Source organism: Oncorhynchus gorbuscha, linkage group LG03 (assembly GCF_021184085.1).
Source record: "Oncorhynchus gorbuscha isolate QuinsamMale2020 ecotype Even-year linkage group LG03, OgorEven_v1.0, whole genome shotgun sequence".
Classification (NCBI taxonomy): Eukaryota; Metazoa; Chordata; class Actinopteri; order Salmoniformes; family Salmonidae; genus Oncorhynchus; species Oncorhynchus gorbuscha.
Genome location: NC_060175.1, coordinates 18,772,633 through 18,800,452, shown reverse-complemented (window position 1 = coordinate 18,800,452; position 27,820 = coordinate 18,772,633). Strand labels below are relative to the sequence as shown.

The window sequence follows — 27,820 nt, the reverse complement described above, 5'->3', positions numbered from 1 at the left end:
TGGGTTCTTGAGACATTAAACACTTCTCCTAGCATTGTGAGATTTGACCATTTGCTGAGTGCGAATGAAAAAAAAGGACTACCTGTCTAATTCCAAACCTTCAACACTTGAGTCTGAAAAAATAAACATCTTAAATAATGAAGTGAAACCATAATATTTGCCTCAGGCAAACATGGGGAGTACTCTTTTGGGTTTTTCATTTTCTAGATGGCACGCTCTAAAAATTCAGCAAGCCCCATATGAGCTGTAAGCACAAGAAAAATCCATACTGCATCAGTGCAGTATAGTGCTTGGTTATTCCTTAAAACAATCATTGGTTAGGTTTAATACCCTCTGTAAATATGAGCCCAAGGTAAAAGTACATATTTTGACATATTGAGAAATGTAGTATTGCACATTCAGTGGAAATCTGTCCTTTGGTCTGATGAGTCCAAATTTGAGATGTTTGGTTCCAACCACCGTGTCTTTGTGAGACGCAGAGTAGGTGAACGTATGATCTCCACATGTGTGATTCCCAACGTGAAGCATGGAGGAGGAGGCGTGATGGTGTGGTGACACTGTGATCTATTTAGAATTCAAAGCACACTTAACCAGCATTACTACCACAACATTCTGCAGCGATACGCCATCCGCGCTTAGTGGGACTATAATTTGTTTTTCAACAGGATAATGACCCAAAACACACCTCCAGGCTGTGTAAGGGCTATTTGACCAAGGAGAAGGATGGAGTGCTGCATCAGATGACCATGCCTCCTCAATCACCGGACCTCAACCCAATTGAGATGGTTTGGGATGAGTTGGACCGCAGACTGAAGGAAAAGCAGCCAACAAGTGCTCAGCATATGTGGGAACTCCTTCAAGACTGTTGGAAAAGCATTCCTCATGAAGCTGGTTGAGAGAATGCAAAGAGTGTGCAACACTGTCATCAAGGCAAACGGTGGCTACTTTGAAGAATCTCAAATATAAAATACATTTTGATATGTTTAACACTTTTTTGGTTACTACATGATTCCATATGTGTTATATCATAGTTTTTATGTCTTCATCATTATTCTACAATGTAGAAAATAGTAAAATTAAAGAAAAACCCTTGAATTAGTAGGTGTGCCCAAACTTTTGACTGGTTCTATATTCATTGCTGTTGTCAAGGAAACAATAGTAGTACACACCCATTTCAGGATTTGAACCAGCAGCCAATTGGTTGCTGCACGCCAGTCCATTGCTGGGCCTTAATCATACTGCCACAGAAACTCCAGCTCCACTACTGTGATGTTACTGACTAATGTAACGTTAATGACTCTAACTTCACTGACGATAGCATAACGTCACTGACTAACGGCGCTCGTAACAGCGCTCCTACCTGTATGCCTATGGAGGAAAGCTTCCTCCGGGGCACGATGTCCGCAAGGGGCTCCTCTGCCATCAGGTTCCCCCTGTTGGTGCCTGTCGTCTTCAAGGCTTCACGCTGGGAGTCGTTGGTGTCAGTCCCGGTGGTGGTGTGGTGGACGGTGGTGGTGGTGAGGGGTTCCCGGGGGGTGGCGACAGGGACGGGGATGGGCCAAGGGAGACCCCGAGCCAAACTGTTGGCGCGCGTGCTGTCGAGGCTGTCGGAGGAGTTGCTGTGGGCCTGGCTGGACTGACTGGTAATGGTCCTGCTGCGGCGATCACGCTCAGACTGGTGGTCCAGGTAGGTGTCCTGGGCTGACTCAGTGCTGCTCTGCACCGTCACAGAGATGTAGGGCTTGGAAGTGGTGCGGGGCGGCACGGGTGGTGGCACAGGCTTCTTACAGGTGGTGATGCATGTGGAGACTGGATGAGGGGGAAAGAGAGAGAGAGAGAGAGAGAGAGAGAGAGAGAGAGAGAGAGAGAGAGAGAGAGAGAGAGAGAGAGAGAGAGAGAGAGAGAGAGAGAGCGAGAGAGAGAGAGAGAGAGAGAGCAAGAGAGAGAGCGAGAGAGAGATTCCTATAGAGTATGTAGTGTGGACACCAATTTTGAAGGTTCCAAACTTCTTCAATAGAAGAATGATGGAGGTCACTGTGTTGTTGGGGACCATTAATTTTACTGAAGTGTTTTGGTTCCCTTCCCCATATCTATGCCTCGACACAATCCTGTCTTGGAGCTCTACGGAATAATTCCTTCATGGTTTGGTTTTTGCTCTGACATGCACTGTCAACTGTGGGACCTTATGTAGACAGGTGTTTGCCTTCCAAATCATGTCCAATGAATTGAATTTACCACAGGTGGACTCCAATCAAGTTGTCGAAATATCTCAAGGATGATCAATGGATCTAGGATGCACATGAGCTAAATTTCATATCTCATAGCAAAGGGTCTGAATACTTATGTAAATAAGCTATTTCTGTTTTGTATTTTTAATACATTTGTCTAAAAACGTTTAAAAATGTCTAAAAACTTGTTTCCAATGTAGAAGATAATCTAATTGAGTGACTGCTGATGCACAACCAACTTTCGAAATTGCACATTGCATATTCTATTATTCTAATTCTCAACAGTAAGTTGAGACCCTGACTGAGTTCCACCCCCCCATTCAGTGATGAATATCACACATTGTGTACAATATATATATTTTTGCTCTTCCCAGACAGGGGTCAGGTGTGAAACTAATCCAAAATAGCGCAGTCAATCACCATGCAGGACAAAGTGTCAACGTGGCACTGTTGCCTTTTGATCACCCCACGTCAAGACTTCCTCATGAAATAAGAGCGGGATGAGTGCACTTCACAAACCTTCAGTGGTTGCTGTGGGATCTCTACAATAGATATATACAATGGAAACCTGACTTGACACCCAATGGAGGCTGTATCTGAAACCATCTATAGACTTGATAGGGCAGAGAGGGGCAACCAGGATCTCGAACTCAAGTGGTGGTCAGGAATGTCATTGTAAACAATCAGAGTCAACTGACGACAGTTAGCCTGGTCCCCTAATGACTAATCAGTGCCAGAACAACATTCAAATCTAGGACTGGAGAAGTGACTTAGCTGCCTTTGAAATAATGTCAGAGGACATCTGCTATTTTGAGTGTTTAAAAATCAGCATAGCTAGCTGCCTTTGACAGAGGACATCTGCCTCACCAAAACACCAACGTTTACTGTAGCCCAAATAATGGCTTTGACACAACTTTGCTTCCTTGTTTTCCACTCCTTATGGAGGGGATACGTAGCAGGCTTCTAGAGGAGGGTTAGTAAGGACATAGGCTTAGTGGGGGAGCTAGCATTTTTGGAGCTTGGGGTGGGTTTGGCAAAGGTCTGAATGTGCCAAAGGAAAAATGTTCACATGAATGTAACCAATGCGCATACTGGCATCACAAGACAATGGATTTTGTCTGAGGACACTTTGCTTTGGTGTGTCCTAAGACGGCTCTGGACGTGTGTCAAGTTGTGCAGTCTCGAATTACTATATTTTAATACTATTTGAAAGTGAAGATGAATTTAGCCTGGTGTAATTCTATCTTCCCAGAGATATTTATTATATCAAAAGTGAGTTGAACATCCTCAATGACAGGCAGTTGCAGCTGTAGGCTAGATGTAACCGGGAACAAGCATTGGCATGACATGGCACAGTCACTTTTTGCACATCGAAGTCAACATGTGATCACCTACAAAGCTAAATAGTTAATAGCCATGATCTTTTTCTAGCATATTCCCTGAGGTGTTTTTCCAAATGTTTCACCCTTAGCCTAAAGGAAACATGTACGACTACGACAGCTTTTTTTAGAATTAACATTGCTATGTTAGTAATATCTCCCTATGGCTGTAAATCTCAGCTACTTGGGGCTTTTTTGAACCCTACGAGCAACATAAACACGTGAGGGAGCTTGAAATAAAACACTCAAAACAAAAGATCTGTTGTGCGGCTTGATCCACAGACTTGTAGCTTTATAGGACTTATAGCCTTTGTGTTGCGGCCTCACCAAATGATATGCTTCCATGAGCTCACTCTCGTTTCACTGCAAGGCAGCAAGCTAAATGTTTACACTGCCTCTCGTTGCTCTGTCAAAGTGCAGACTACAACCTCGGTAAGGTTTGTCTCAAAGTGAAACTCGTCTGCAGCATTTAGAAACTTTAAGCCATTGTATAACTCTAAAACTACAGGCAATGAATTCATAGTTTTAAGTCTTACTAAACAACTACACACTACAACAGGAGGACAGTATCATATCTTTCAGATACTGGTTATCGTCTCATATTGTCTCAAAGGTTATAATCGTCTCATCCTTATCCCACAGTGAGATACGATCTTTCCTACTCTTCTCACAGTAAATGTAAGGCACACCGCTAAAAGAGTGGGGGGCAAAAAAAATGCATTGCACAAATAGTGCGTGAATCCCTATGGCAAGTCCAAGAGCAAGATGGGGAATGCAACAACAATACACAGAATGTTAGGTATCACATTTGCAATGAACACACCAGCATGACGGGTTGAACCCTGAATGAAGGATGCTCTTCGGAAATCTCTGGCCTTCACTATTCCATCACTATGAGGAACAACAACACTATACCCAGTTGCTCCTATCTCTTCTCATACTTTACACGTTGCCTCACCTCACACATATCTGGTTCAAATAGGGCAGCAACAACATTCATTCCCCACAACAGTAGAGCCATACAACAACAGTACATAGCTTGTGTAAGGATGAGAATAAGTTCATCTTTCCAATGTAGTCATCAATCTTCTCATTGACATACCGTTGACACCGTAACCAGTAACTACCTGGCTATACGGCCCCAGGAAAGATTCCGCACGCTCTGCCCGCCCCATAAATCACTCACACTAGTCTATGACCATAGATTGCCTTACAGCAATGCCAACTGCTTTGGGAGAAAATAATGGATACTTTTCTAAAAATAATCAGAAGGCAACACATGCTGTGGAGATGTACTGCCATGTCAACTGCTGTGAGTGGATGGTTCCTTTGTGTTAGTTAGGTAGTGTGTCATATTGGTCTGTTGGTCAAACTTGATATTGCAAAGACCCTGTACCAGAGTAAATACCTGGGTTATAAATTATAATCTATGTAATTAAGGAAATTCTCTTATGCAGTGCTTACCACCTAAGTTTTAGAAAATGTATTTCAACAGGTAAGCACCATACGGCTGGTGCAAGATAATTAAGTAAGATTGTATGACATAAATAATCTTGGAAAAAGTGTTTCCCTGCTGTTTAATGCTATACAGTACCAGACATATACTATATTCCATAGTTTATAACAGACAGCCAGAGGAAGATGCTGCTGATAGTGGGACCAGTGACCACTGCCACCTCGAATAACAGAGATGTTCCTGGGGCTGGAAGGGTTTGCTGTCGTAATGGCAGCTATGTGACATGCGGGCTCTGCTCCAGATTCCATTCTGCAGTGTGTGTGTGTGTGTGTGTGTGTGTGTGTGTGTGTGTGTGTGTGTGTGTGTGTGTGTGTGTGTGTGTGTGTGTGTGTGTGTGTGTGTGACAGGATTTGGATGCCTTCCCTGCCCTATGGGTTCCAAGCACGCTTGCATCAAACTGAACAGAATTTACCCTTGGGTGGAAAACCCATAAAAATCAGCATTTCTTACAACTGGAAAATCATAAATGACCTCCTCTTCTCAGATTATATAGGACTAGGACATCATTTATTTTGGCTAGAGAGTTATTGACAACTATTCACACCTCTTGACTTTTTCCACATTTTGTGTTACAAAGTGGGATTCAAATTAATTTAATTGTCATATTTTATCAACAATCTACACAAAAAGGGACATTTTTGCAAATACAGAAATACATCTCATTTACATAAGTATTCAACCCCCTGAGTCAATACATGTTAGAATCCCTTTTGGAAGTGATTACAGCTGTGAATCTTTCTGGGTAAATCTACATTAAAAATATTTTTTATATATGTTTATCATTTTCAAATAAAAAATAAATAAAAAAGACAGCGATACAAACATTGACATTCATTGTACTGTTGAATGGGATGGCCAATTTAGAGGACAAAACAAAACTTAACTCACACATACACAAAATAAAACTAAATCCTATTAGGCGGTACATGCATAAGAAGACAGCATAGTCATTACAAGCAGTGTAGTTAAGCCAAAAATAAATATTGAGTGGAGTACAGCACAGAGTAGCAGCAGATCATCAACCCAGTTATGAAGCAGGACTAAACCATTTATCCAGTATCGGCTGCCATATTTTGATCAAATACCTTCTCTGCGTCAAGAGCAATTACCACTGCCTCAACTTTATGATCATGATACACTACGTTGAAAAGGCGTCTCAAATTGTAATATATACAGTGGGGCAAAAAAGTATTTAGTCATCATAGGTACACTTCAACTATGACAGACAAAATTAGAAAAAAAAATCAAGAGAATCACATTGTAAGATTTTTAATGAATTTATTTGCAAATTATGGTGGAAAATAAGTATTTGGTCAATAACAAAAGTTTCTCAATACTTTGTTATATACCCTTTGTTGGCAATGACAGAGGTCAAACGTTTTCTGTAAGTCTTCACAAGGTTTTCACACACTGTTGCTGGTATTTTGGCCCATTCCTCCATGCATATCTCCTCTAGAGCTGTGATGTTTTGGAGCTGTTGCTGGGCAACACAGACTTTCAACTCCCTCCACAGATTTTCTATGGGGTTGAGATCTAGAGACTGGCTAGGCCACTCCAGGACCTTGAAATGCTTCTTACGAAGCCACTCCTTTGTTGCCCGGGCGGTGTGTTTGGGATCATTGTCATGCTGAAAGACCCAGCCACGTGTCATCTTCAATGCCCTTGCTGATGGAAGGAGGTTTTCACTCAAAATCTCACTATACATGGCCCCATTCATTCTTTCCTTTCCTCCGCGACCGGGAGGTCCGTGGGGCGACGCACAATTGGCCTAGCGTTTTCCGGGTTAGGGCCGGTTTGGCCGGTAGGGAATTCCTTGTCTCATCGCGCACCAGCGACTCCTGTGGCGGGCCGGGCGCAGTGCGCGCTAACCAAGGTTGCCAGGTGTAAGTCCCAATTTCACGTTTAACACTTATTGCACACACAGTGAGTCCATTAAACTTCTTACGTGACTTGTTAAGAAATATTTACTTCTGAACTTATTTAGGCTTGCCATAACAAAGGGGTTGAATATATTCAGCTTGTCAATGTTAATTAAAATTTCTAAAAACATAATTCCACTTTCACATTATGGGGCATTGTGTGCAGGCCAGGAACAAAACATCTAAATGTATTCAATTTTAAATTCAGGATGTAACACAATAAAATGTGGAAAAAGGTAAGGGGTGTGAATACTTTCTGAAGGCAATGTACATCAGGCTAGCTCAGGATACAGGAGAGTGAAAACATCTAAAGAAGGCAAAAACATGCATCTCAATAGTTTAAAGTAGATTCCTTTAAATGTCTTCTTTGTGCCATTTGCACCTGCCATTAAAGAAATGGACTGGTGAAGGCATCCTCCCATATTGCTTTCCCCTAGCCTGGTATCTTCAGATTAGTCAAAATGAAGGAAAGGAAGCCACTGAAATTAAATTATCTTTTGGCATTTGTTTTATTAGTCCATTTTTGATGTAGTCCCAAAATGTTTTGCATGTCAGCAAAGTTTTCAAGATATTTAACGTTCAAAGATAGTTTTAGGGTGGAATGTTCCTTTAAATGCCAATTAAATGTGAGATCTTATATGGATAGCGGAAGAGAGTGCAGGTCTCCGGAGTAAATTTCCCTTCAAATTCTGTCTGTTACGCCTAATCACTTACATACAACATAGACAGCCCAGTGTGTGATGACTGCGATAATGCAACTAATCCTTCCACCAGTAATGCACAGAAATGTGATGCTGACACAGCTCGCATTCAGAACCCATCTGCAAAACACTTTAAGGCTCTGCAAACAGTCAATCTAAATACCTTTCCTGACTTAATGAAGCTCAGCCTGTACACGTTGCTGGCTGCCACCCCGGAAGTGCAATTCTATTAAATAAGAGTAGCTGTTCTGACTTAACCAGAAGTTATGCAACAACCCGGGGCTTTGTTCAAAACGTTTACTCTGTGGAATGTGAAAGGAGCCAACGGTCTGGTCTTATCCAGCCCTCTGGACACTGGTCTAGCTGTCCACTTGTGAGACTAGTTCATGTGTTGTTTGGAGGTGTAAACAATGCTGCATAATGGGCAGACGCTAACCCAACCATGTGGCACCTTAAACTGTCCAACTGCAAGGCAACCTCCCGATGCAAACTAAGCAGGATAGTTGTCATGACAAGTCATTTTACGTGTCTGTTTACAAATGACTTACTGTTTAGCTGAGAACCTGACACTTTCACACTGATGCAAAGGCAAGGACTTCATTACATAATGAACAAAATGTCAGGCAATAAGCACACATGATAATGAACCGCAGATACCCCAGGAACACTAATGACAAAACAGTGTACTAAAACAAATATTCAGCATCTATCACTTTCTCTCTCCCCCACTAGATCTCGCTCCCAAGAAGAACTGGCGATGCAAACAAAAGAAATGAGATGATTACTGGCCCAGGCCCATTGGCAGTAGGGCTGTTGCGGTGACTTTCTTACCGCCACACCGGCGGTCACGAGTCATAAAGGCAGTCAAATTCCACATGACCGTTTAGTCACGGTAATTAGGCTTCTCCAGGCTCTGATGCTGCTGCTGGTCATTAGTAGCCTACCAAACTTGATAACTGCCTGGTATTCAGCCCTCTGGATTTTTTTTCCTCATTTTGTCTGTCATAGTTGAAGTGTACCTATGATGAAAATTACAGACCTCTCATCTTTTTAAGTGGGAGAACTTGCACAATTGGTGGCTGACTAAATACTGTTTTGCCCCACTGTATAAAGCAGCGCGTGAGTTTCAAGTTTGGGGAATATACTTTTCTCCAGAAAAATGCACCTTTAGGGCCTCCAGAGTGGCGCAGTGGTCTAAGGCACTGCATAGCTGTGACACTAGAGACCATGGTTCGAGTCCATGCTCTGTCGCAGCCGGCCGCGACCGGGAGACCCATGGCCCAGTGTCGTCTGGGTTAGGGGAGGGTTTGGCCGACAGGGTTGTTCTTGTCCCATCGCGCACTATCGACTCCTGTGGCGGGCCGGGCACAATGCATGCTGACACGGTCACCACATTGGTGCAGGCTTCCGGGTTACGCGGGCATTGTGTCAAGGAGCAGCGCAACTTGGCTGGGTTGTGTTTCGGAGGATGCTGCAACGATTATAATGGGAGTCAGAGTGCTGGTTTCAAGCGCAGGGCACAGCAGGTGTTTATTAGTAAAGGACAACAGGAGGAGGCAGGTTGCTTGGTCCAGGAGCAGGCAGAAGGTCATACACAGAATTCAGGTAATTGGTATCTAGAGAGTGAGTTGTATTCAGGGGATCTATGTGTCTGAAAGTGTGAGCTGGAAAGTGAGCTGTGTTCAGGGGATCTATGTGTCTGAAAGTGTGAGCTGGAAAGTGAGCTGTGTTCAGGGGATCTATGTGTTTGCGAGTGTGAATTGGAAGCAGACGTTACAGACGCACGGCTCTTGACCTTCACCTCTCCAGAGTCCATACTGGAGTTGCAGCGATGGGACATGACTGTAACAACCAATTGGATACCACGAAATTGGGGAGAAAAAGGGGTAAACAAATAAAATAATGCACCTTTATAATAAAAGCATAATTGCATTTGCGGTCACTTTTGATAATGGTGTTTTCCGCTAATGGAACATTTGCGCTTATAGTCTAGTACCACGTGCACATTGCTGCGCTTATAGTCTAGTACCACGTGCACATTGCTGCGCTTATAGTCTAGTACCACGTGCACATTGCTGCGCTTATAGTCTAGTACCACGTGTCTAGTACCATTTGCTGCGCTTATAGTCTAGTACCACGTGCACATTGCTGCGCTTATAGTCTAGTACCACGTGCACATTGCTGCGCTTATAGTCTAGTACCACGTGCACATTGCTGCGCTTATAGTCTAGTACCACGTGCACATTGCTGCGCTTATAGTCTAGTACCACGTGCGCATTGCTGCGCTTATAGTCTAGTACCACGTGCGCATTGCTGCGCTTATAGTCTAGTACCACGTGCGCATTGCTGCGCTTATAGTCTAGTACCACGTGCGCATTGCTGCCCTTATAGTCTAGTACCACGTGCACATTGCTGCGCTTATAGTCTAGTACCACGTGCACATTGCTGCGCTTATAGTCTAGTACCACGTGCACATTGCTGCGCTTATAGTCTAGTACCACGTGCACATTGCTGCCCTTATAGTCTAGTACCACGTGCACATTGCTAGTCTAGTACCACGTGCACATTATAGTCTAGTACCACGTGCACATTGCTGCGCTTATAGTCTAGTACCACGTGCACATTGCTGCGCATTGTCTGTACCACGTGCTGCGCTTATAGTCTAGTACCACGTGCACATTGCTGCGCTTATAGTCTAGTACTACGTGCACATTGCTGCGCTTATAGTCTAGTACCACGTGCACATTGCTGCGCTTATAGTCTAGTACCACGTGCGCATTGCTGCGCTTATAGTCTAGTACCACGTGCGCATTGCTGCGCTTATAGTCTAGTACCACGTGCGCATTGCTGCGCTTATAATGTGAAGAAGTAGCCTAATAGTTTATCAACATTTTAAGCTAAAAGTTTTGATCTGTTGCATCAGCCACATTGCATTAAAAAACATTTGTTTTGATGCTAGTGGTTGTATTATTTTGGGATCAATCGCATCCCACAACTGTCCCAGACTATGTTTGGAATATTTATTTGTCGCCAGAATAGAATAGGTCGGCTTTTGTACTATGGGTGATGGTAGATTGACATAGACTAGTGTTTTTTCTGTTGGTTAGTCCTACTCATCTTGTTGGCTGACGAAAAGTAAATGTGGACAGTTCTAACAATATCTTTAACCTTTTCACACGGACCAACAAACAGGTGATCAATCTATAGTGGTCCCTGTTGCCAATGATCAAACCGGTGTGATGAGAACGTTTGATTAGAATGCTTATTTAGAATGTCCATTTTCGATTGACATAACAATAAGCATTTTTTTTTACCTTTATTTAACTAGGCAAGTCAGTTAAGAACAAATTCTTATTTTTAATGACGGCCTAGGACAGTGGGTTAACTGCCTGTTCAGGGGCAGAACAACAGATTTGTACCTTGTCAGCTCGGGGATTTGAACTTGCAACCTTCCGGTTACTAGTCCAACGCTCTAACCACTAGGCTACGCTGCCGCCCCAGCCAGCGCTGTCAGTCTGCATGAGTCTCCTGTCTGTTCAGCGCTATCAGAGCCTTCCTTCCCTCCTGCGCTGTCGGAGTCTCCTGTCTGTTCAGCGCTATCAGAGCCTTCATTCTCTACAGCGCTGCCGGAGCCTCCTGCCTGTTCGGAGCAGCCTGAGCTGCCAGTCTGCAGGGAGCTGTCAGTCTGCAAGGTGCTGTCAGTCTGCATGAAGCAGCCAGAGCTGTCAGTCTGCAAAGAGCTGTCAGTCTGCAAAGAGCTGCCAGTCTGCAGGGTGCTGTCAACCTGCATGGAGCAGTCAGAGCTGTCAGCCTGCATGGAGCAGTCAGAGCTGTCAGCCTGCATGGAGCAGTCAGAGCTGTCAGCCTGCATGGAGCAGTCAGAGCTGTCAGCCTGCATGGAGCAGTCAGAGCTGTCAGCCTGCATGGAGCAGCCAGAGCTGTCAGTCTGCATGAAGCAGCCAGAGCTGTCAGTCTGCAAGGAGCTGCTAGTCTGCAAGGAGCTGCCAGTCTGCAAGGAGCTGTCAGCCTGCATGGAGCAGTCAGAGCTGTCAGCCTGCATGGAGCCATCAGAGCTGTCAGTCTGTATGAAGCAGCCAGCACTGTCAGTCTGCATGAAGCAGCCAGAGCTGCCAGTCTGCAAGGAGCTGCTAGTCTGCAAGGTGCTGCCAGCCTGCATGGAGCAGTCAGAGCTGTCAGTCTGTATGAAGCAGCCAGCGCTGTCAGTCTGTATGAAGCAGCCAGAGCTGTCAGTCTGTATGAAGCAGTCAGCGCTGTCAGTCTGCATGAAGCAGCCAGAGCTGCCAGTCTGCAAGGAGCTGCTAGTCTGCAAGTTGCTGCCAGCCTGCATGGTGCAGTCAGAGCTGTCAGTCTGCATGATGCAGCCAGAGCTGTCAGTCTGCAAGTAGCTGTCAGTCTGCATAGAGCAGCTAGATCCGCCAGTCAGCCATGATCTTCTAGATCCGCCAGTCAGCCAGATTCTTCCAGATCTGCCAGTCAACCAGTCTCTTCCAGATCTGCCAGTCAACCAGTCTCTTCCAGATCTGCCAGTCAACCAGTCTCTTCCAGATCTGCCAGTCAACCAGTCTCTTCCAGATCTGCCAGTCAACCAGTCTCTTCCAGATCTGCCAGTCAACCAGTCTCTTCCAGATCTGCCAGTCAACCAGTCTCTTCCAGATCTGCCAGTCAACCAGTCTATTCCAGATCTGCCAGTCAACCAGAATCTTCCAGATCCGCCAGCCAGCCAGGATCTACCGGAGCCTACTACCTACCAGAGCTTCCTCTCAGTACTGGGCTTCCTCTCAGTACTGGGCTTCCCCTCAGTACTGGGCTGCCCCTCAGTACCGGGCTGCCCCTCAGTCCCGGGCTGCCCCTCAGTCCCGAGCTGCCCCTCAGTCCCGAGCTGCCCCTCAGTCCCGAGCTGCCCCTCAGTTCTGTGGGGTTCTGGGTGAGGACTATCAGGCCATGGACAGCGTCGAGGGTGGATTATCCCAGGATGCGAAGGGGAGGAACTATGACTTTAATGGAGTGGGGTCCACGTCCCGAGCCGGAACCGCCACCATGGACAGACGCCCACCCGGACCCTCCCTATGGTTTTGAGGTGCGTCCGGGAGTCCGCACCTTAGTGGGGGGGGGGGTCTTGGTCATTGTATTTTGTGTTTTCGTTATATATTTCGTCGTGTTTTCGTTATAACCCAGGGTGTGACATGGGTTTATATGTTGTGGTTCGTATTGGTTTTTTTGTATTATTGGGATTACGGCTGAGTAGGGGTGTTGCATAGGCTTGGCTGCCTGAGGCGGTTCTCAATCAGAGTCAGGTGATTCTCGTTGTCTCTGATTGGGAACCGTATTTAGGTAGCCTGAGTTTCGCTTTGTATTTCGTGGGTGATTGTTCCCATCTCTGTGTAGTTTCACCAGATAGGCTGTAATAGGTTTCACGTTCCCGTTTGTTGTTTTTGTATAAGTTATTTCATGTATCACGATCTTTGTTCATTAAAGACATGAGTAACCACTACGCTGCATTTCGGTCCGACTCTCTTTCTACAAACGAAGAACGCCGTTACAGAACATGCACCTGTTGAACATTGTTAAGACACTAACAGCTTACGGACGGTCAGCTTACAGACAGTAGGCAATTAAGGTCACAGTTATGAACACTTAGGACACTAAAGAGGCCTTTCTACTGACTCTGAAAAACACCACAAGAAAGATGCCCAGGGTCCCTGCACATTTGTGTGAACGTGCCTTAGGCATGCTGCAAGGGGGCATGAGGACTGCAGATGTGGCCAGGGCAATAAATTGCAATGTCTGTACTGTGAGATGCCTAAGACAGCACTACAGGGAGACCGAACAGACTGATCGTCCTCGCAGTGGTACAGGATGGCAACAACAACTGCCCGAGTTATACCACAATCCCTCCATCAGTGCTCAGACTGTCCGCAATAGGCTGAGAGAGGCTGGACTGAGGGATTGTGGGCCTGTTGTAAGGCAGGTCCTAACCAGACATCACCGGCAACAACGTCGCCTATGGACACAAACCCACCATCGCTGGACCAGTTGGTACTGGCAAAAGTGCCCTTCACTGACGAGACGCGGTATTGTCTCACCAGGGGTGATGATCAAATTTGTGTTTATCGTCGAAGGAATGAGCGTTACACCGAGGGGTCACAGCATCATTGGACTGAGCTTGTTGTCATTGCAGGCAATCTCAACGCTGTGCATTACAAGGAAGACATCCTCCTCCCTCATATGGTACCCTTCCTGCAGGCTCATCCTGACATGACCCTCCAGCATGACAATGCCACCAGCCATAGTGCTCATTCTGTGTGTGATTTCCTGCAAGACAGCAATGACAGTGTTCTGCCATGGCCAGCGAAGAGCCCGGATCTCCATCCCATTGAGCACATCTGGGGTGGAGATCTGTTGGATAGGAGGGTGAGAGCTAGGGCCATTCCCCCCAGAAATGTCCAGGAACTTGCAAGTGCCTTGGTGAAAGAGTGGGGTAACAGCAAAAACGGGCAAATCTGGTGCAGTCCATGAGGAGGAGGGGGAAGGGGGGGTGAATTATGGCCACAAGACTTGAGGCATTGAAATTTGAGGCATTACCAAGTGCATGTCAAATTGTGAATGAGAGACTATTGGAGTAAGTACCGCCTGTGCAAAAAACAAAGCATTAACTCATGCCTTTCAAACAACATTTTTTTAATCATCAGTCTCATCATGCAGCCATACTATGTATTAAAAATCAAAACATAGCCCAACGTTTGTAGAACATCTAAAGGCACATTAATAACTCTAAATTAAGCATACAGGAATCCTTTTCTTTGTCAACCACTCAACACAGAATAGCTGCATGTGCGCACTCCTTCAAATCGTTTGGAGAAAATATTTATATTTTATTCATATTTGTTCAATTGTATTATTCATTCTATAAAATAATGTCACGGAATTATAAACTAATCTTGCCTGCTAAATGAACTAGTGCAGCCCACAGCCATTTCACATCTGGACAACTCAGAGCATGCTATTATTTTCTTCTGAAATAGACTACATTTTCTTCATATTATGCTTCTTTAGACTTGTCTAGAATAAATAATGGACTTATGTGAAGGTGTTGGCTATATTACATGGTTTTATTAGACTTTTTTTACAAGGGCTTGTAGGCTGTGTGTGGAAGCCAGGAGATGCTTAATGTGTTTATGTTAATTAACGGTCAATTACCGTGAGACCGACAGTTAATTGCTTGACAATCACCGGCTGATTCAATTTTGTGACCGCCACTACCCTAATTGGCAGCCTGATGGTTATTACATGACAGAGATGACCCCGCCGAAAAGGTGGTGAAAAGTTGCCTCCCCTGGCGATGTGGCACAAATTTAACACCTGCTCGTAAATCCAGGGGTGTCGGAGGGAGAGAGTGTCACCTTACCAATGATTTGCACACTGTCATTACAAAAATAATGAACATACTAAGTGGGACAAGGCCTTCTCTCTGTCGATGGGGGTGCTAAAGTTTTCACTAGTCATCAGGGGTGAAAAGAAACAGACAGATGCCGTGGCAACGTAAAGGGGTAGAGGCATATCAGCAGCTTGTATTTAGTACTGCCGTTTGTCCTGCTTCCCCAGAGACAACTGGAGGTCAGGGACGGCTTGATTTGAAGAAAAAAATACATAACTGAACATAGGTAGTGTCCAAATGACTCCACTCACACAGAACCGTAAAGTACAATCCCAATCATTTGAGAACCATTGCACTAAGCATCTTCCAAGAAAAGTGCTTAGTAGAAGGTCTCTTGCCAACTCCTATATAAAACAAAACAAAAATGAACATAACAAATGTTCTTGGCTCGCTATGCTAATTTATGAGAAATGTACCATAGAAAGGAATGAGATTGGCCAATTAGAAACAATGGACAGACAAATCAGGTGCCTGCTTTCCTGATCCTAGCAACCGAAAACCTAACTTGCTTCTGCTTATCTGCCATCTTGGAATTGCCAGCCTTCCTGTCATCCTACTTGGACAAGTCAGCTCTCCACAGAACATAAAGGATTAGATGTGGCCTTGGTGGTTTGGCTACCTTCCCTTAAGGACTTCAGCCCATTCAGTGGTCAAATTAACTCCCCAACCTCTTTTCAATTACTGCTGCCCACAGTAAAACAGGGAAAATTAACTCCTGTCAGTCCTGTGAATTCTGTGTTGTGTTTACACCAACTGAACACAACGTGAGGCTGAGAAAGTCCCTATAGCTCATCTCCATCGGTGGGTTAGGAGGAGTTGAGGAGGATGGTCATTTAGAATGGTACGATCTAATGGATCATAGATCACACCCACATAGCTACAGCTAACCTCTCCCCTAACACCCAGGTTTCAGTGTCATATTATGAGCTCATGGGTGTGAATGAGTCATCCTCAGTCCTTTCACTGCCGACTGTGTAGCTCACTAGCTCTTTGCTATGCTAGGCAGGGCTGAGAGTCAGGGAAATTACACACTGCAGCTTCTTGGCTTCCTTCGGTAACTGGACCACTATTTAATCACTGAAAACTACAATTTTCTCAACATTCACCACAGTCGATTCACCACAGCCAAGTGAGTCTGTCCCCTATTAATAGGGTTCTACAGTTAGCTATGAGAATCTTCTGGAAAAGGGAAATTGGCCAACCACATTCCCACAACCTACATCACTGTTGGTGATGGAACTCCATTAAAGGGCTTTAAAAAACCAAAGTATGTAAAGAATTGATTTAGAACGTAAGTGAAGAACACAACTATTTACTGCCAAGCTATTTACTGACAAGTCAGTTCAACGTCTAGTTTTCATTTACATTTGACTGAGTTGTCAACTAATGTGAATTCAATGTGAAATCAACCAAAATGTTAGTTAAAGTTGGTTGAACATTTTTTTTTCCTTACGTTGATGACTTTGATGGTTGAAATGACATGGAAACAACATTGATTCAACCAGTTTTTGCCCAGTGGGTATTGAGTTTCCTGAGCATTGCTGTCTCATATCGAATCCAAATCAAATTTTATTGGTCTCATACACATATTTAGCAGATGTTACTCCAGATCTCCTCCCTCCACATGGAAACAGATTAGCAAAGAGAGCAGAAGAGGGGAAGTGGCTAATAGAGGGGCACAGGGGCCAAATATGCTCTTTAACCGAGTACCCAGAGGATATGTGCACACCCCCAAATTCCACTAATGAGACATTTTTCTGGGAGAGCTGTTGATCTTTCACCCTGGAATATCCCTCCCATGATGGAGTGTGTTTGTTCCTTCCACCAGGCCAAAGGTCTAGGACTTGGCAGGTGCCCCCACTACAGCTGATTCAAATAATCAACTAATCATCAAGCTTTTAATATTTTTAATCAGCTGTGTAGTGCTGATTTAAAAAAAAAAAAAAAAAAAAAAAAAACGGGCATCCCTTGGGGTCCCGAGGACATCATTTGGGAAACGCTACGCAGTTGATTCAAATAATCAACACTTTTGATGATGAGTTGATTATTTGAATCAGCTGTGTAGTGTTAAGGCAAAAAACTAACCGTGGACCCAGGATCAATTTTGAGAAACCTTGCTGTATGGCTACAATGATGCTAAACAAAACAAATGGAATAAGTCACATAATTCCCACAGTCAGTCTTACCATGTGACTAACATATTTGCTTTAACTGGTTCAGGGCGATATAGCTATTATACCCATTTTATTTGTATAGCTTACATAGCCAAAAGCCTACATTACAAGTGAGGTTTCTTCGTTGACAATGAGAATTGATTGCCAAGACATATCCATATGAACAACTTCTCCTTGGCTATAGGGCAGGCTATTTTCACAGAAATGCAGAATGAAGTTGCTCAGATACACCTAGATACCTTATTGGTAATAGCCTACACAAAACAAAATACATTTTCATTTAACATACGCTCTTATCCATAGCGACGTACAGTTAAATACAACATGATCCGCCTTTCGCACACAATAATGAATTAAACCTGACTTTACATTAGGCTACATCGCGCGCGCTCTGATCTCGATTGCCGATTATTGCGCATCTAAAGACAGTGGCCAAATGTTATACCTCAGAGAGCTCAACTGTGTCCTCGCCGCAGGTTTACTTTCAAAATCAAATAGCAGCGGCTACAGTGTCGTATATACAGTAGCCTATCCTTTGCGTCACATGCTCGAACAATATACAATGCAAAGCTGTTCAGGACTTGAGAAGCGATTGAGATAGATATTTCCATAAAAGTCACATTATTGGCACCAAACACTTACCCTCGTAGCCTATCAGAAGAAAAAATTAAAAAATAGTTTAAATGAAGACAACATCGCAGGAGCTGTTGACTTCTAAACATCCAAAGTCGAAACAGTATCTGTCAAAGACGATAAATAGTAACAGCAAGCTTTTGGTAAAGCCTACTGTCCAGGAAACGGTCTCTTTAAACCGGGTCAAGTGGCGTGGCGAAAACGGTCAACAGCGCCGCCATGTGGAGTCTTTTGACAACAACCAACATGACACACTGTAACCTGCATTGTAGCACGTGGATACAAAATAGCAAAGAAATTCACGATGTCAATTCTAACGAACCGAGTGTCTATTTCAGCCTCTGTACTTGCTCAGCCAGACTCCAGTGGCGGAACTAGAGTTTTATACATGGGGTGGCCAAGACTACTTCAGGGGATCCATAGACCATGACAGAAAATGTGTGTGTAACCCTAACCTGGCATCTAAGGAGCATGAATGAATCCTATGATTGCTGATTAGAGGTAGAAGTGATAATTCACTTCACCCAGAGTTCTTCAATGTGGCAGATGGTGTGGTCCAAAAGGGTTACTTCACTAGAATTCTTTAGCATACTATGACTACAGTGTCTGTACCTCAGAACTGCAGCTCAATTTCTTTCTCTCTCTCTCTCTCTCTCACGCACGCACACACACACACTCTACTCACATACGGGAGAGATTATCCTAGGTAGATTTAAAACAGCATAATTCTGCAATTCTGGTGAGAACTGGCAAAATGTTTCACAAACTCATCCATGTTGAGGGAGAGTGCCTCCTTGACTCAACACTGAGAATTCAGAGGTGACTTAACCTGTCATCAACCATTGTTGTCCTAAGGTGGGTTTTAATCTGTTTTAAAGCTGAGAAGCTTCTCTCGCAAGAAGCACTGCTGACTGGTGTAACAACAGAAATCTTACAAAGTCGAAATAGCTCATGTAAGATCTATTTATAAGGTTCTGTCCCTTCCACTTTTCTCTCTCCTATCAAGAAGCCGCATGGTGTGATGAACCTCACGTTTGAGGTCCTCTATATCTGACTCAAAGGTCTGAGCAAAGGAAAACAGAGGCTCCTCATTCAAGAATGTTGTAGTCTTTGGGTTGAGAGACTGAACCCCTTGCATTATCTCGCAATTCGTCTATGATAAACGCCTCTGCAGCTAGGCTGTGAGACTGTCAAGCACCTGATAAACGATAGCTCTTTGGAAGCTCTCACCAACACTTTGGTCACTATTATTCTGTCCTCCAGTGCTCATCAGTAATGAATCGTGAAATCTTAAGCTTGTTAGGCTGTCTTTTACACACTGTTTGTACACTTATTTTGCAGTGCTCTGAAATCTCTTCAACCTCCTTCCATAGTTCTCCTAAGTAACCCTCACTTCTGTAGTCCTGTAATGTGTCTGTAAGGGCACCTACTAGACCCACAGACCTTTCTAGGTCGGGAGCTGGATTGGAGCATGTCAGATAGACATTTGGCATCACCAAGTACTTTACAAAAGGTAACCAAAGCCCTATGAAATGTAAATCTATCTAAGAAAGAAGGCCCTTTGCCTCCACTGATCTATCACCACTATTTCCAAGTGTGATAACCTGTAGCACTCTCAGAACTGCTGGAAGCCTGTCCCTCAGATTACAGCATGCCATCTATCTGCCTGCCCACCTTACATCCGTAAGTCTTTGTAGTTCCCTGGGCTGCTGCTCTGGATACAGCTCTTTCTGAACTGTAAGACACTTGAGATGAACGTACGAATCAGATACAAAGTTATAAAGCTTCCACAGGAGAGCAAAAAAGTTCATGTCCATCCCGGACACCCCTCTGGCTCCGCCCCTGCAGCCACCACAAACAGAATGGCCATTGCTAGGTAACTGTCACTAGCCAAGAAGAAATGATTCATGTAGAGTTCTATTGGTTACGCCTCATTCAACAGAGAGAGCTCACAGGTATGATTCTATGCACAAACATAACCAATGACCAGGTCAATCTCTGTCAATCTCGACCCATAAGATTACATCACTTTCACAATCCTCTTCTCACAGCATTACAGTTTGCAGCCACAAACCAATAACACAAAACTTAATTCAGGAATATAATTTAATCAGCGATGGTGTAGGATATGTTGCATAATCCATAATCCACCTTTCTCAAGTTTACATTTTATTAGTCTGATGTACGGAACACACATGGTACCATCCAATGAAATGCTTACTTGCGGGTTCCTTCTCGACAATGCAACACCAATAAGAATACAGCGAAGTTGCCCATAGGCACAGATCTAGAATCAGCTTAACCTAATACCCAGCTCCCTAATGTAAAGGCCAACCATTAGCAGGCAATAGTGCAAAACTAACCATTGATCAGCATCAGTAGGTAAGCCTACTCACCAGTGCTGGTGCTATAGGTGTGAACGGTAGTGGCGGTGGGCGGCGGTGAATCCGAGTCCACGGAAGCAGTGTCGTCATCCTGTGAGCATCCGGCCTGGATGGCCCGCAGGTAGCTATGGCTACGGGATCGGAAGCACGTGGGCATTGGTAGATCTGGAGGCTCCACCGCCTGGGAATGGGAGTGTGAGAGTGTGTGGGATTCTCGGAACGCCGAGCAGCTTTCGTCGTAGCATTGGCTAATCATCTCCAGGTCCTGCAGCTGGAAGGAGAGACGCAGGTTGGCACTAGTGGCATAGGTTGGCATCATGGCCTGGGTGGAAGTGCTAGAGTGAGAGGACAGCGTTGCATGGCTACTACTTCAGGCTAGATGTCCAGACTGGGACAGAAATGCATGGTTAGACCCAGGACAAGAGAGGCATGATCATTAGAACTGGGTTCAAGTAGTATTTAGATGTTTTTATTTTATACTTTAACTGTGCTTAATCAGGCTTACCTAGCGTATTGGAAGCAATGGAATAGTCCCAAAAGTGCCAACACTACCCATTAGGTACTTCAGGCAGGCTGAAGAAAACACCCTGAGTTTTTCAAATTTCTAATACTATTTGAACTCAGCCAGGTCTGCCATGGAGAGCATAGCTGACAGTGTCTGTTAGAGGGGTGAGCTAGCTCCACCTGTGTGACAGTTGTTGTGGATACAATCAAATGCAGCCGAAAGGACACATTACAGTATTAAGGCTGGGTGAGAGGAAAGCAAAGTGCAGCAGTTACACTTTGTCCCGACCCCGAATCAACTCCTTATAGCAACTTATAGTCAAAGTCCAAGGTAGTTAACAAGCTACATATATATTTTTTTTACTGCCAATTAGTTTCAGTGCCACTTTCATAGTATTAATCAAAGATGTCTTAACTTCTCATAAAAACTAGTAATTTGATTGACTCGCATGAACTTGGTGAGAAATTAGATCAGAGCAGCAGTGCAAATGAAGGACTGAGATTTGACTGAGGGACATGATCAAGCTTACTAAAATGCAAGCCTAACACAGTGTTGGAGTGACAGGAATATAATAAATATGGTATTTGAGTTGTAACTTATGGAGTTGGCTCGGCCTCACGATTTAGTGGTAACAAATCAAAGAGCAGGGAGCAGTGATAGAGAGAGCAAGTGTGAGAAAGAGAGAGAGAAAGTGAGAGCATTAGATCTATAACCTGGTCCCAGACCTGTTTTTGCTCCAGTAGTCCTATAGTACTGTATAACAGCACCATGTGTCCACTCAATTGCATTGTTGTACTGTTTGTACTGTTTTGTTTGATATACAGTAACATTTCACAGGAAGGCTTTCTGAATTTTTTATTTATTTTTTTATTTCACCTTTATTTAACCAGGTAGGCTAGTTGAGAACAGGTTCTCATTTGCAACTGTGACCTGGCCAAGATAAAGCATAGCAGTGTGAACAGACAACACAGAGTTACACATGGAGTAAACAATTAACAAGTCAATAACACAGAAAAAAAGGGGAGTCTATATACAATGTGTGCAAAAGGCATGAGGAGGTAGGCGAATAATTACAATATTGCAGATTAACACTGGAGTGATAAATGATCAGATGATCATGTACAGGTAGAGATACTGGTGTGCAAAAGAGCAGAACAGTAAATAAATAAAAACTGTGGGGATGAGGTAGGTGAAAATGGGTGTGCTATTTACCAATAGATTATGTACAGCTGCAGTGATCGGTTAGCTGCTCAGCTAGCTGATGTTTGAAGTTGGTGAGGGAGATAAAAGTCTCCAACTTCAGCGATGTTTGCAATTCGTTCCAGTCACAGGCAGCAGAGTACTGGAACGAAAGGCGGCCGAATGAGGTGTTGGCTTTAGGGATGATCAATGAGATACACCTGCTGGAGCGCGTGCTACGGATGGGTGTTGCCATCGTGACCAGTGAGCTGAGATAAGGCGGAGCTTTGCCTAGCATGGCCTTGTAGATGACCTGAAGCCAGTGGGTCTGGCGACGAATATGCAGCGAGGGCCAGCCGACTAGAGCATACAAGTCACAGTGGTGGGTAGTATAAGGTGCTTTAGTGACAAAACGGATGGCACTGTGATAAACTGCATCCAGTTTGCTGAGTAGAGTGTTGGAAGCAATTTTGTAGATGACGTCGCCGAAGTCGAGGATCGGTAGGATAGTCAGTTTTACTAGGGTAAGCTTGGCAGCGTGAGTGAAGGAGGCTTTGTTGCGGAATAGAAAGCCGATTCTTGATTTGATTTTCGATTGGAGATGTTTGATAAGGGTCTGGAAGGAGAGTTTGCAGTCTAGCCAGACACCTAGGTACTTATAGGTGTCCACATATTCAAGGTCGGAGCCATCCAGTGTGGTGATGCTAGTCGGGCATGCGGGTGCAGGCAGCGATCGGTTGAAAAGCATGCATTTGGTTTTACTAGCGTTTAAGAGCAGTTGGAGGCCATGGAAGGAGTTTTGTATGGCATTGAAGCTCGATTGGAGGTTAGATAGCACAGTGTCCAATGACGGGCCGAAAGTGTATACAATGTTGTCGTCTGCGTAGATGTGGATCAGGGAATCGCCCGCAGCAAGAGCAACATCATTGATATATACAGAGAAAAGAGTCGGCCCGAGAATTGAACCCTGTGGCACCCCCATAGAGACTGCCAGAGGACCGGTCAACATGCCCTCCGATTTGACACACTGAACTCTGTCTGCAAAGTAATTGGTGAACCAGGCAAGGCAGTCATCCGAAAAACCGAGGCTACTGAGTCTGCCGATAAGAATATGGTGATTGACAGAGTCGAAAGCCTTGGCAAGGTCGATGAAGACGGCTGCACAGTACTGTCTTTTATCGATGGCGGTTATGATGTCGTTTAGTACCTTGAGTGTGGCTGAGGTGCACCCGTGACTGGCTCGGAAACCGGATTGCATAGCGGAGAAGGTACGGTGGGATTCGAGATGGTCAGTCACCTGTTTGTTGACTTGGCTTTCGAAGACCTTAGATAGGCAGGGCAGGATGGATATAGGTCTGTAACAGTTTGGGTCCAGGGTGTCACCCCCTTTGAAGAGGGGGATGACTGCGGCAGCTTTCCAGTCCTTGGGGATCTCAGATGATATGAAAGAGAGGTTGAACAGGCTGGTAATAGGGGTTGCGACAATGGCGGCGGATAGATTCAGAAATAGAGGGTCCAGATTGTCAAGCCCAGCTGATTTATACGGGTCCAGGTTTTGCAGCTCTTTCATAACATCTGCTATCTGGATTTGGGTAGAGGAGAACCTGGAGAGGCTTGGGTGAGGAGCTGCGGGGGCCGGGGCTGTTGGCCGAGGTTGGAGTAGCCAGGAGGAAGGCATGGCCAGCCGTTGAGAAATGCTTGTTGAAGTTTTCGATAATCATGGATTTGTCGGTGGTGACCGTGTTCCCTAGCCTCAGTGCAGTGGGCAGCTGGGAGGAGGTGCTCTTGTTCTCCATGGACTTCACAGTGTCCCAGAAATTTTTGGAGTTGGAGCTACAGGATGCAAACTTCTGCCTGAAGAAGCTGGCCTTAGCTTTCCTGACTGACTGCGTGTATTGGTTCCTGACTTCCATGAACAGTTGCATATCGCGGGGACTGTTCGATGCTATTGCAGTCCGCCACAGGATGTTTTTTTTTGGTTCACTCAGGTCTGGAGTGAACCAAGGGCTGTATCTGTTCTTAGTTCTGCATTTTTTGAACGGAGCATGCTTATCTAAAATGGTGAGGAAGTTACTCTTAAAGAATGACCAGGCATCCTCAACTGACGGGATGAGATCAATGTCCTTCCAGGATACCCGGGCCAGGTCGATTAGAAAGGCCTGCTCACAGAAGTGAAATAATGGGGTGTAATAATTAACATTGTACCTTTCAGCTCCAAGTAACTCTTTGTCACACCCTGGCCTTAGTTATCTTTGTTTTCTTTATGATTTTGGTTAGGTCAGGGTGTGACATGGGGTATTTATTGTTTTTTCTGGTCTAGGGGTTTTGTATGTTTATGGGGCTATTTCCTTTCTAGGTAGTTTTATATGTCTATGGTTGCCGAGATTGGTTCTCAATTGGAGGCAGCTGTCTGTCGTTGTCTCTGATTGGGAACCATATTTAGGCAGCCATGTTCATTGGGTATTTTGTGGGTGATTGTCTTCTGTCTTTGTGTCATTGCACCAGATAAGACTGTTTCGGTTTGCACTTTTGTTATTTTGTAGTGTTCTCATGTATGGTCTTGATTAAACATGTTGAACTCTAACCACGCTGCATTTTGGTCCTCCTCTCCTTCAGCGGAAGAAAAACGTTACACTCTTATACTAATTTACATGTAAATCAACACACATTTTAGGAATTAAACGTTTTAAATTCCCCAAGATGGGGTCAATGTGCTAAACATATAAACTCAGCAAAAAAAGAAACGTCCTCAACTGCGTTTATTTTCAGCAAACTTAACATGTGTAAATATTTGTATGAACATAAGATTCAACAACTGAGACATAAACTGAACAAGTTCCACAGACATGTGACGAACAAAAATTGAATAATGTGTCCCTGAATGAAGAGGGGGTCAAAATAAAAAGTAACAGTCAGTATCTAGTGAGGCTACCAGCTCACAGTATGGACATTGCAATTTATTTCCCTGGCCACATCTGCAGTCCTCACGCCTCCTTGCAGCATGCCTCCTTGCTGCAGGCATGTTAACGCAGATGAGCAGGGTCCCTGGGCATCTTTATTTTTGTGTTTTTCAAAGTCAGTAGAAAGGCCTCTTTAGTGTCCTAAGTTTTCATAACTGTGACCTTAATTGCCTACCATCTGTAAGCTGTTAGTGTCTTAACGACCGTTCCACAGGTGCATGTTCATTCGTTATTTGTGGTTCATTGAACAAGCATGGGAAACAGGGAAGATCTGTGAAGTTATTTGAATTTTTACTAATTATCTTTGAAAGACAGGGTCCTGAAAAAGGGACATTTCTTTTTTGCTGAGTTTACTAATGGACTGTAAAGCCTAGTTTGACAGGCCTTTTGTAAAAGGCACACTCTTTATGACCATGGTGACCTTGTCAGTAGAAGGGTAATGGGTCTTCCTGTGTTGGGATTCCGGTGTATACAAAATCTTCTAGAACAGAGTCTACTGAGGTGTAGGAGTGGAGAGTTTATGTGATAGGTCATTCTAAAATGAAAATCTGTTCAATGAAATGGTCTAAAATGCCAGAGTCTGGTGTAATGGTAACGCTCCCAACTCAGGATGACGCATGGCATTTGGCAACAGGGTTTGAGCCTTGTCTCAGTCACTCTCCTGTCTGTGCCTTCCTACATCTATCTCCCTATTTCTGTACAGTCCCACTATTCTGACACAAAAAATATATACAAACCTGAAAGGGGATCAGGAGAAGAAAAAAAATCTTATCCTGAGAAGTTTTAGTCACATGCCAGTTGTACCTCACTACCCCATCCCTGGTGACCTCTGACCTGGCCCATGTAGCTGCTCCTCCCCAGGGTGCTGCAGCCGCCTCCCTGGCTGAGGTCCTCATCATCCCAGCGGGGGAACAGGGAGCCCCTCACCGGATCCCCCAGACAGTCCAGGTTGTCCAGGCTACGATTAGTAGACAGCTCTCGCAGTGAAGGAAGACAGCTGAAGAGGAGAGGAGCAGGGGAAGAGAGGAGAGGGGGAGGAGAGAAGATGAAAGGGGGATGAGATCAGAGAAAAGGGGAGGAGGGAGAGGAAAGGAGAGGAGAAGGGTAGAGTTGATGTGAGGAGGGAAGGGGGCAGAGGAGGGTAGAGTTGATTTGAGGAGAGAAGGGGATAAGATCAGAGAGGAGGAGGGAAGAGTTGATGTGAGGAGAGAAGGGTAGGAGGGAGAGGAGAGGAGGAGGGAAGAGTTGATGTGAGGAGAGAAGGGGAGGAGGGAGAGGAGAGGAGGAGGATAGAGTTGATGTGTGGAGAGAAGGGTAGGAGGGAGAGGAGAGGAAGAGGATAGAGTTGGTGTGAGGAGAGAAGGGTAGGAGGGAGAGGAGAGGAGGAGGATAGAGTTGATGTGAGGAGAGAAGGGGAGGAGGGAAGAGTTGATGTGAGGAGAGAAGGGTAGGAGGGAAGAGTTGATGTGAGAAGGGTAGGATGGAAGAGTTGATGTGAGGAGAGAGGAGGGAGAGGAGGGAAGAGTTGATGTGAGGAGAGAAGGGGAGGAGGGAAGAGTTGATGTGAGGAGAGAAGGGGAGGAGGGAGAGGAGAGGAGGAGGATAGAGTTGATGTGAGGAGAGAAGGGGAGGAGGGAAGAGTTGATGTGAGGAGAGAAGGGGAGGAGGGAGAGGAGAGGAGGAGGATAGAGTTGATGTGAGGAGAGAATGGGAGGAGGGAAAGTTGATGTGAGGAGAGAAGGGGAGGAGGGAGAGGAGAGGAAGAGGATAGAGTTGATGTGAGGAGAGAATGGGAGGAGGGAAAGAAGTTGAGTTGGTGAGGAGAGAAGGGGATGAGGGAGAGGAGAGGAGGAGGGTAGAGTTGATGTGAGAGAAGGGGATAAGATCAGAGGAGAAGAGGAGGGTAGAGTTGAAAAGAGGAGAGAAGGGGATGAGGGAAAGAGGAGAGGAGAAGGGTAGAAAGAAGTTGATGTTAGAGAATCCCTGGTTCTTTTCATAAGATCAGAGCCCCCATCATGACAGGGGAGGAGGAGCATCAGCAGAGAACATAACATCTGTCAGCAACGGAGATTATAGGAAAGAGCATCATTGAACAAACACCTGTCAGCATCACTGCCCCCATCATATCACCTGTCATCATCACTGCCCCATCATAACACCTGGTTCACTGCCCCATCATATCACCTGTCAGCATCACTGCCCCATCATATCACCTGTCAGCATCACTGCCTCCATCATATCATCTGTCAGCATCACTGCCCCATTATAACACCTGTCAGCATCACTGCTCCCATTATAACACCTGTCAGCATCACTGCCCCATCATAACACCTGTCAGCATCACTGCCCCATTATAACACCTGTCAGAATCACTTCCCCAATATAACACCTGTCAGCATCACTGCCCCCATCATAACACCTGTCAGCATCATTGCCCCATCATAACACCTGTCGGTATCACTGCCCCCTGTCGGTATCACTGCCCCATTATAACACCTGTCAGCATCACTGCCCCATCACTGCCCTACCCTGTGCTCTGACCTCTTTCTCCCCTCTCTCTCCAGATGAAATCTTGCGTCTTGTGACGGCCGGCCGCCCAACAACCTGCCCGCTTGACCCCATCCCCTCCTCTCTTCTCCAGACCATTTCCGGAGACCTTCTCCCTTACCTCACCTCGCTCATCAACTCATCCCTGACCGCTGGCTACGTCCCTTCCGTCTTCAAGAGAGCGAGAGTTGCACCCCTTCTGAAAAAACCTACACTCGATCCCTCCGATGTCAACAACT

General features: G+C 45.0%; 1 protein-coding gene across 2 annotated transcripts in view; it reads right to left on the bottom strand.

Annotated features, from left to right (window-relative positions):
• Positions 1-27,820, bottom strand: part of LOC124027273 (disks large-associated protein 4-like) — a 223,263-nt gene that overhangs the window by 22,358 nt on the left and 173,085 nt on the right. For both annotated transcript variants that reach the window (XM_046339736.1, XM_046339742.1), the window contains 3 exons: positions 25,869-26,031; positions 20,403-20,661; positions 1,361-1,809 (listed from right to left, as the gene is read on the bottom strand). In XM_046339736.1, the coding sequence (XP_046195692.1) occupies positions 1,361-1,809; positions 20,403-20,661; positions 25,869-26,031 (871 nt within the window). The remainder of the gene's footprint in view (positions 1-1,360; positions 1,810-20,402; positions 20,662-25,868; positions 26,032-27,820) is intronic.